This window comes from Dunckerocampus dactyliophorus, chromosome 5, assembly GCF_027744805.1.
Source record: "Dunckerocampus dactyliophorus isolate RoL2022-P2 chromosome 5, RoL_Ddac_1.1, whole genome shotgun sequence".
NCBI lineage: Eukaryota > Metazoa > Chordata > Actinopteri > Syngnathiformes > Syngnathidae > Dunckerocampus > Dunckerocampus dactyliophorus.
The window spans coordinates 28,108,871-28,119,230 of NC_072823.1; the positions used below are offsets into that span (position 1 = coordinate 28,108,871).

The 10,360-nt window shown below is 43.1% G+C and overlaps 1 protein-coding gene across 3 annotated transcripts; it reads left to right on the forward strand.

Moving 5' to 3' along the window:
* Positions 1-140: 140 nt before the first annotated feature.
* pus7 (pseudouridine synthase 7) lies at positions 141-9,840 on the forward strand. 3 transcript variants are annotated; one of them, XM_054777763.1, is made up of 17 exons: positions 141-238; positions 825-1,148; positions 1,216-1,300; positions 2,409-2,531; positions 2,596-2,737; positions 3,300-3,317; positions 3,479-3,590; positions 5,059-5,136; positions 5,211-5,339; positions 5,422-5,547; positions 5,619-5,680; positions 5,752-5,912; positions 5,978-6,104; positions 6,186-6,287; positions 8,957-9,086; positions 9,237-9,328; positions 9,406-9,840. In XM_054777763.1, the coding sequence occupies exons 2-17, from the start codon at positions 835-837 to the stop codon at positions 9,540-9,542; spliced, it is 1,938 nt and encodes a 645-aa protein (XP_054633738.1). In that variant the 5' UTR covers positions 141-238; positions 825-834; the 3' UTR covers positions 9,543-9,840. The 3 variants fall into 3 exon arrangements, with proteins under 3 accessions (XP_054633738.1, XP_054633739.1, XP_054633740.1); XM_054777764.1 differs by lacking the exon at positions 3,300-3,317; XM_054777765.1 differs by lacking the exon at positions 9,406-9,840 and having other exon boundaries at positions 9,194-9,328.
* The last annotated feature ends 520 nt before the right edge of the window (positions 9,841-10,360 follow it).

A 10,360-nucleotide genomic window follows, 5' to 3' on the forward strand; every position in this document is an offset into this window, starting at 1 on the left:
CGGTGTTGATTGATTGTTTTGTCATAGAAGCTGATGCTTGCGTTATAGATGAGTTTTAAAGTTGATTACGCGCGCTTTGATCTACCATCTTGTAAGGTCGCTGACCAATGGCGTGTGAGTGGGAGGGCTTATGAGTAGGACCCGGAAGTAATGACATAAACACGCAAGCGCATACATACACACACGTGTAAAGACGATTGGCCTTCAATGTTGTTCTTGTGACTGGCTTCAGAAGCAGGTAGGTGTAACCAGCTGTTTGCGTAGGTTTTGTATTCCGTTATTTTGCCTCTTAAGTGCAATGTTAGCCACATCAAACATTGTGATCTATTTGGCAACACTACGAATTAGCACCTTTGCTAACGCGAAAGATAAAACAATATTCTCTCTGCTGCAACATCTGGGTCCGTGAAAACCTACGCTTCCTTAAATGTGCGCCGATACTTCATAAAACAAACGGTTATGCTTCTTTTATGTATGCATTTTGCACCAACAACGTGGCGCAAGATTAGTAATTGGACAACAGCACAGGGATAAAATCTATTGATAAGGCTACAATATCCAAAGCAGGGGTCACCAACAGGCAGAATTATATACAGTACATTGTTATTTTCACAAAATGATGCACACTGCAGATCACCTGTCAATGAAAGGTGTTAGCGCCATTGTTTGACTGCAACAGTTTTGCAGCATTCAGTCAGGAGGCGTTAACAAGGTCAAGAGACCCCTGCTTTAAAGAAATGCATGCAGGTGCAAGACAAACGATGACTATACATGTGAAGCTGTGCAAAATCTTAATAGAACGGCCCCCTTCTTGTTTCCCACAGTTTTCTCACAATGGATGAGCCAAAGCCCTCACCAGTTCCAGGCCAGCCTGGGGAGAAGAGAGGCTGTCCCGAGGATGAGGAAGAATGCATTCTAGCTAAGAGAAAAAAAGTTGAGGATGAACACGAGAATGGCGCTCCTCTTCCTCCTCAGCAGCAGCAGCAAGATGACGAGGACGAGCCAGAGCCAGAGGGAGAGCCGAGCGATGGTGAGGAGGAGGGAGAGACGTTTGCTGACATGATGAAGCACGGCCTCACTGAGGTGGATGTGGGTATCTGCAAGTATGTCAGCGACCACGAGGGTTTCTCAGGAATCCTGAAGGAGAGGTTTGTCCGCCACAATCAGTCTGTGTTTTACTTTTTCAGACTGATTGATTTGGTTTTGTTTCATCAGGTACTCTGATTTTGTGGTGAATGAAATCAGCAAAGAAGGCAAGATAGTTCATTTAGATGACCTCACTATTCCTAAAGAGCTTCAGGTAAAGCTGCAGTGCCAACACTTTTTGCCTGTGCAGAGCAGGGCTATTTAACTCAATTGTTATGGCGGCCACATTTTCAAAAAGCACTCTGCTGTTTTTAAGGACTCCATGCCAAAAACACCAAAGATCTTCAGTTTGACAGGAGTGCGCACTACTGTTTCTTCAGGACCTACTACAAAAACGCTAGTCAAAGGTCGTCTACACGACAGGATCGCTGTTTTTAAGGACCTAATGTTAAAACGTTAGTTAAAGATCCTGTATATGACAGTGCTCTGGCATTTCTAGGGATCTGCTCGAAAAACTCCAGTCAAAGATCCTCTATATGACAGGAGTACTATGCTGTTTTTAAAGGGATAGTTGGGCTTTTTTTTTTTACATGAAGTTGTATGACATCCCCATCAGCAGTGTAGTACATCAACAGTTCCGCTTAGTCGCTGGGGCCATTTAAGTAAAGAGTCTGGCTTCTCAAAACAATATGCATTCAAAAGAGTAATGCATTTGCATCACAAAAATGCCTTCTCGAAAAAATCTGACCTCACAAATCGCTCTGTTATATTTGTCCCCCGCCGTATCCCTGCGCACTGTTGCCTGTCCATTCTTGTATATGTGACGAAGACACTCGCATCTTCCGCGACAGAGCGCCTCGGCCATCTTGTTTACATGGAAGACTCAACTAAGCGGAACTACATTCCTTGTCACGGAAATCCGACCAGAACTGGACACACGGGACCAAGTGGGGCGGGGTAAGCCACTGTTGATGTGCTACACTGCTGATGGGGACGTCATACAACTTCAAGTCAAAAAATCTGAACTATCCCTTTAAGGACTCACTGCCAAAAACACCAGTCAAAGATTCTCTATATGACAGGAGACCTCGGCTATTTGTCAGGATCTACTGCAAAAGTGCGAGTCACAGATCCTCTATATGACAGTGCTCTGGTGTTTTTTCCTGCAAAATGCTCAAATTTTGAACTGAATTCACGGGCTGGTTTGATGTCCTTCCTGGGCCGCCAGATGACCAGCCCTGAGATGGACAATTGTAAATACTGTTGTTCTAGAGTAGTGATTGAGGCTATGCGTTCCTATTCATGCCTTTTTGTCCCATAAGGAGGAAGCAGCAGCCGCAGAAGAAAAGCAGCCGACTGACTGCAACATCCTGACCGAGGAGCAGAAAAAGCAGCTCGAGGATCTTCAGCTTTTCAAGAACAAGGAGAGCTCCGTCTCCATCGAGGTGGGCTACCTGAATCTTTGCATCTTTGGGCTGTGTGTCCTACGTCGTGTTTGAACATTTACAGGGGGACGATTCAAAGGACAAGCGGACACAGGTCCACAAAGCCATCAAAACTCAGTTTCCCGGCTTGGAGACCAAAACGGAGGAGAAAGACGGCCGCAAGTTCATAGTGGCCTACCATGCTGCTGGGAAGAAAGCTCTGGCAGGTCAGTGGAGACCAGAACCATCAAGTGGAACCTCTAAGGTCGCATACGATCGTATCTGGAAGTGTAGTTTGAATTTAATTGAAATAATCCAGGGTTCCAGGGTCAAACCGTCTCCATTAACATGTTAAACCACTGCTGGGGGGGGGGGGAAAGGCAAAGAAAAACCATAACACGCAAACATATTTAAACCTTTGCTCGCCGAGTTGATCTTGCATGTCGAGGGCTCAAACTCATGACATTTTTGCCACTTTTGGGGTGTAGTTTTCCTGAAAATTGTGGTGAAATTCCAGCTTTTTTTAGAGGTTGGACTATAAGGCACTGCATGTTTACTCGCCGTCTTTCCACAGACGTAAAACACAGTGTATGTCCCTATGCATGACTGTGACAGACTGCATGAGTCTGCTCACGAGAGCCCATCATGCATCATGCCTTCCAGAGCTTCCTGAAATCCATTCAAAGTTCAATAGTGGACTCATGCATGCAGCTCATCCCCTCACTTATAAGCCTCATTTCTTAGTAATGCTCTTTTATCCTGTCCTCTATTCTGCTCTTCTGGAGATAGAGGTGAAAACATCTGCAGGTAAGTTGGATGAAGCTGTTCTATTAACCCTTCCATACACTAAATATAATACTCACAAGGGGTCTTAGCGTCAGTAAAGGTAATGAAACATTGCCACACAAGTCTTGACTGGAAGTGGGATGTTTTTTTGTTTTTTGTTTAATTCTGTGTCTCCATTTAAGCCCCAAGGAAACACTTCTGGCCCAGAAACCGGGGCAGTTTCTGCCACTTTGTGCTCTACAAGGAGAACAAGGACACAATGGACGCCATCAATGTGCTGTCAAAGTTCCTTAGGTAGCAATTTGTTTGACTTTCTCGTTGGGGGAAAAAAAAAAATTGCAATTATTTTACCATATGGGTAAATGATTGCATACGATATTTCTTATACATAATATTTAATTTTTGGAATTATAATGAAAATAAAAATATATTATGTGATTTTTTTTTTTTTCATTTATACTTGAGAAAAAAATATTTTAAAAAATGTAATAAAGGGGAAAAAATGCATTGCATGTTACAGGTAAATTATTGTATATGATACTTTATACATATTTTTTTTTAATTATGTCGTAATATATTTTTAATTTCCATTTTATTGGAGAAAAATATTTTTTTTAATCTAAGAGGAGGAGCTGGACGAAGTAGCCGGGGAGAGGGAAGTCTGGACTTCCCTGCTTAGGCTGCTGCCCTCGAGCCCTGACCTCAGATAAGCGGTAGAAGATGTATGGATGTTTTTTTTGTATTTCTGTTTTATTTAGACCTCGCATGCACTCATAATAAAGACTGACTGTGATTGAATGCACCTCGCTGTCGTCTAGTCTAGTGACACTGAGGAAGTGTCGTTCCGAGGAGGACTAGACGAGTTTGTGAGTCGGAGATACATGTGGTGGTGTTGGAATTGCACTGCTGTTTGTGTGTTCAGGTCAGGATGAAGTTAGAAAAGCGCGTCAGACTCTGTGACCGTGTGGGGACGCTACACTATGCCTCCGTCTGCTGTCGTAACAGAGAGGTGTGGCTTGACATGATGCGCACATGTTAAGTACGCTAAAACGTTTAAGGTAATTCATGAAATAAATTAGTTACCGCCCTTAACACGCTATCGACATCCCTATTTATTTCATGTTACTGGTAAACTATTGTATTGCATATTTATTATGCATAATTTAGATTTTTAATCATACCAACATATATTTTTATTTTCAGAATTAATATTTGAAAGTCTAATAAAGGGGAAATTGCATGTGTTAATGTTACAATGTTAAATTATTGTATACAATATTAATTATATATAATTATTTTCATTTATATTTGAGAAAAAATATTTAAAAATCTAGAGGGTAAAAAAATGCATTTATTTCATGTTATGAGGAAATTATTAGCTACAATATTATACACAATATTGCTTGAATTATTTTATATTATCTTTATTCCCATTATTTGAGAACAAATATTTAAAAAAAATTATAAATGCAAATAGTACAAATGGGCCTCTCTGTGGTAAATGCCTGGCACTCTCTGAAATTGAGTAGATAACTGCGCATGGCCTCTAATTGGAGGAATTCTGCATGATCTTTTTGGGGGTTTGGATTGCGTACACTAATAAATCACGTACTGAACTACTGCCACCTTAAAAGTACTGTAGTGGAACATTAAAGACGACCGCCATTTACAAAACAGGGCTCTGCATTTTTTTCTTATTTTTATTACCATAGGAACAAATTTGCACACTTGCTCCTCCTGACATCATCATATGTTTTCCCAGGCTCAGGCCCAACATGTTCTCATACATGGGCACCAAGGACAAGAGGGCCATCACCGTGCAGGAGATCGCTGTGCTCAAGTGAGTGTGTTTGGCTATGTTTTTATGAGAGGCATCTTGGGCTAATGCAGGGAGAACCTTCTCTGTCTCCACAGGATCACAGCAGAGAGGCTGGCCCACCTCAACAAGTGCCTCATGAACCTCAAGCTGGGCAATTTCAGCTATAAGAATCACCCTCTGAAGCTGGGGGAGCTGCAGGGGAACCACTTCACTGTGGTCATCAGGTATGCGTGGTAGTTGAGCCATCAAACGGTTCACCAATTCAGTGTAATTTGAAATGCATTCCGCTCGATATTTGTGCATCAGGAACATCTCAGGAAACGATACCCAGGTCCATGAGGCCGTGACGTCCCTCAAGCAGACGGGCTTCATCAACTACTACGGCATGCAGCGCTTCGGCACCACGGCGGTGCCTACGCAACAAGTGGGCAGGTAACGCTGTTGCATGGATACACCAGCGCTGCTTACGCTACATGCCAACAGCTGTTCTTCGATCCTGACAGGGCCATCCTGAAAAATGACTGGAACCAAGTGGTGGATTTGATTCTGAAGCCTCGACCCGGAGGTACTAAGCCCACCCCCGTCCGCCCGTAGTGGAGTTTGTGTAGCCTCGCTGGCATTTTCTGTCGTACGCAGCGGAGAAAGAATTCCTGGTCCGCTGCAGGGAGGAGTGGGCCAAGACTCAGGACCCAGAGGCAGCCCTGAAGAAGCTGCCCAACAAGCGCTGCGTGGAGGGTCAGCTGCTGCGAGGCCTCTCCAAGTTTGGCAAAAAGAACATCGTCACTGCGTTTGGACTGGTTCGTGCCCCAAGTGTCTTTCATATTGGAATGCATGAGAAACTCTTCCACATCCTTTTGTGCAGATCCCGCGGAACAACCGGCTAATGTACATCCACAGCTACCAGAGCGTGGTGTGGAACACCATGGTGAGCCGCAGGATCGAGGCCTTTGGACTCAAAGCTGTGGAGGGTGACCTGGTGCTTCAAGGAAGTTAGTGTTTATCCCTTTTGAGAGGCTGATATTATTGCTCAAATGGATTAAAATACACACTGGCGTGATTGTTCCCTAAAGCTAAAGCACACATCCTGTCAGAGGAGGAGGCCAAGAGTCACTCCATCCATGATATTGTGATGCCGCTGCCTGGGTACGACGTCATCTACCCGTCGCATCACGGTACGAACGCCACATCGTCCCTTATTATCGTATTTTACAACAATTGTAAAGTGCCAGAGGTGGCACAATAGTGTTGGAAGTGTGTTAGCCTTGATGCTGGATTTCGGGCATTTTAAAAGTGCTTTTAGGAAGCCCTTACACGCTTTTTTGTGTGTGTGTGTGTCTAGCTTTAATGCTAATGAGCTGTGTTTGTCTCAGACAAGAGTGTGTGTCTCCAAGAAGTGCTATTGTGTACTTTATGGACTTTTTACGTAAACACTGTAACTGCACATGTCCAGCGTAACAGATGCCATATATCACATATAACAACCTAATGTTAAGGAGTGGGAAAAGAGGACACAAACGTTAGCAACACAATTCTCAGGACATTGCGTCTCACAAGATGTTTTACCTCTCATCCAAGCAGGTTTCCTCAAAGACTGGTAATTGAGCTGGGACTAGAGCTCTACAGCTCGATTATTGCTAGCCTGTCTTATCTAGTATTTGGGCACGATAGCATAGGTATAGATTAGTGCTAAAGTTTAGAGCGAGAGGACCTACTCAAGCTGTCCTATCTAGTATTTCAGATAAATAGGACAAGTCTGGACCAGCACTGATCTAGTGCTAGCGCTGTCCTATCCAGTATCTAGGACAGTGCTGGATTCTAGAGCTGTCTTACAGTATGTAGCATGAGCATGAACTGATGAAGCTCAAATACTAGATACTAGTGCTAATCTAGTTCTAGAGCTGTCTTGTTTAGTATGAGTATAAACTGATGAAGCCTGCCCGAAGGCTAGATAGGTAGCTCTTCGCTAGCGCTAGAGATAGGACATTTATCCTGTAGCGCCAGACCAGAGCTGTCCTGTCTCGTATTTGAGCATGAATGCTGATGAAGCCTGCTCAGAGGAGAGGCGAAACATCTGGATGAATGGAATATTCCACTGATCTGTACGAAAAAAAATCTGGATAGCCCATTGGTCAATGACTTGTGACGCCACGCGGCCGCCATATTACCACTCACAAGAAACACTTCTCGGACAGTCTTTTGCATTCGTGGTGAACTTCTTTTATTAATACGGATTGGACACAAATTTTGCCTTAAGATGCCTGCATGTGCAGCTATTAACTGCACAAATCGCCAGTTCAAAGCCTGTAGACGAACATTTCACCTGTAAGTATGATTGAAATGTAGCTTTATGATGGATCATTTAAGGGTTCCTTTGGTGGAGAGTGGAGTGGCGTTTACCATTGTGTGTGCCCTCCTCTCTTAGGTCTAATCAAAACTTTCATAGGCCACTCTGTTCCTTTTTCCTAGTAAACATTCAAATTCAAAAAACGTTACTTTTGTTAAAGGATTCAAGTGTCTTAATTTGTTAATTAGCAGGGATCTATTGTTATGTGAGAACTTGTGAGTTGTTAAGTCTGTTGTTAGTTTGTTACCCACTCACATTAAATGCAAGGTTAGTCTTCAGACTAACCTCGCACAACAGGTGTGCTTGAGCTTAGTCATAAGGACTTGCGTATGATCATTTTTAAAAAGTCTGTCTATTATACCATACCTGAGTCATAACGGCTTTACCGAGGGGGCCGTGGGGGATACGTAAACAAACAACCGCGACTAGACTACTAAATCATTTGTGGTCGCTCGCAATTTTTTTTTTTTAAAATCACATTTTATTCCTGTGGTTTTTGTTCAAATATATTTCTATATCAGAAAAGGTTATTTCTATTTCATAACACAAACAAAATAAATCAGCAAAATGTGAAATGATTTTAAAACTTGTCCAAAGTCACTCTCTTTTATGATTCATATTTTGTACAGACGAGAGCGTAGTGAATTGTATGAAAGAATAAAAAGTAAAGGATCATGACCATGGATTTTAGTGGAAAACAGGGATAGTATATGCAGTTAAGATTAAAATGTCTTTCTAGAGGAGTAAAACTATCATCGCTATAGGGGAGTGCTGAGCCAGGGTGCACAGTAGAATTTTGTCCCAAAGGCAATGAGAATTGGAAGGGGAATAAGTACATTTATTATAGCCAAAGACAGAGAATAACGTATCAAATCGTTTTTAAGGGACGAAGGTTGCATTACTTGAAGGAATGACAGAATCTCCCCGCTTTTTAATGTAAAATATAGATGTTCTGCGAGCCTCTTCATCTGCTTTGTACACTATGTACGCTTGCCAATGTAGTCGAGATGTGAGTAGTAAGATGGCGTCTCTTTGGCGTCAACGGCTTGCACGGGCACGTGCGACGTATGGTCTATCCATATTTATTTTTGTACAGATCAGTGGAATATTCACAGGCACGTTAGCAACACGAGCATAGCTTATGCGAGCAACAACGCTAGCATTACACTGCAATTCTATCAGCATGCTAGGTTAGCCTGTTCGCTGAAGAAACTCAAAATGATCTTGCATACAGCTCACATGTCTGTAGCTGGCAGAGCTTCATTTTAAGATGTGTAGCGAAGCCTGATGTTTACCTTTTTTTTTTTTTTAAACTTGGCAACCATTTGAGCACCTCTTCCCTCAAAAGTAGAGCAAACAAGTGAGGGGGGTGATGGATTTTTCTCATCTTTAGTGCTCATAAGCAGGTTCTCAGGACATATTACTGTTAGAATATCATGAAAAAGTCACTTTGGCAAAATGGGGTGCAAAACGGTAATTTCTTCATGTGTGCGTCAGTGGGCAAAGGCTACAGAGAGATGCTGAGCTCAGACGGGCTGGACATCGACAGCATGCGACATAAAGTGAAGGACTACTCCCTGGCGGGAGCCTACAGACGTGTCCTCATCAGGCCCAGTGATGTCAGCTGGTTGGTGCACCTTCACATCACAAATGAACAAAAATCTTGTAGAAGGCTTCCATAGCGGCTAAAGCGTGGTCCAACTCCACATCTTCTTTACTTTCCACTTCCTGTAGGCATGGCAGTGCTTCCTCATCATGTGGTACATTTGTGTCTTAGGGAGGTGATCCAGTATGACGACCCAAAGATCTCTCTGGTGCACACCGACTTTGAGAAAATGGAGAAGAAACCAGCTCCGGTCTTCAACAAAGGTGCGTAATAACTCGGCAGATGTCACGTTTCACGCCTCACAGCTCTTTGCCTCATCCTCTTCCTGCCGGTCAAACAGAGGGGAAGTACCGAGCACTGCGCCTGGAGTTCTCTCTGCCTCCCTCGTCGTACGCCACCATGGCCATCCGAGAGGTGCTCAAGTTGGACACGAGCATCAAGAAACAGACACAGCTCAACACCACCTGGCTGAACTGACGACAGAGCGTCTTTTTACGCTTAGTCTAGTGAGATCCAGTTGTTACAAAGTAAGGGTTCATCAGTCAAAACATGAGATCAGCGTGGGCGATTGTTTGTACTGTGACATATTTTCTTTTAACAAATTTATCAGTGTCATTTTTTAACAACTTTTAACTAATGTCAGTGCAGAAATTGATAACTTGTATTTTTGACCTGCTTTGCTGTTATTTGAGACTTTTTCTTTCATTTCATAACATTCAGCTGAATGTAAGTATTGGGTTCTCATTTAGACAAATTAAAACCATGGACAAGTTTATATTCTGCCGTCTTTTATCATTTATTTCTTACTTAATTGCACAAATTTCATCTACTAGTTGAAAGTAGGAAATGTTTACCTGAGGTTTGCTTCCCACGGACTCACACTGGTTCATGCAAGCGTACTCAGGTCCACACTGAAAGAAAGGGGGGTGGGGGAAATCTAAAATTCTGAAGAAAAAAATATGCTATGCTGTATAATAAGTATGGGGCCGCACGGTCAGGAGATTGGGAGGACCTGGGTTCGATTCTCCGTTGGGCATTTCTGTGTGGAGTTTGCATGTTCTCCCCGTGCGTGTGTGGGTTTTCTCCGGGTACTCCGGTTTCCTCCCACATTCCAAAAACATGCATGTTAGGTTAATTGGTGACTCTAAATTGTCCATAGGTATGAATGTGAGTGTGAATGGTTGTTTGTCTATATGTGCCCTGCGATTGGCTGGCGACCACTCCAGGGTGTACCCCGAAGTCAACTGGGATAGACTCCAGCAAACCCGCGACCCTAAAGAGAAGCGGCATAGAAA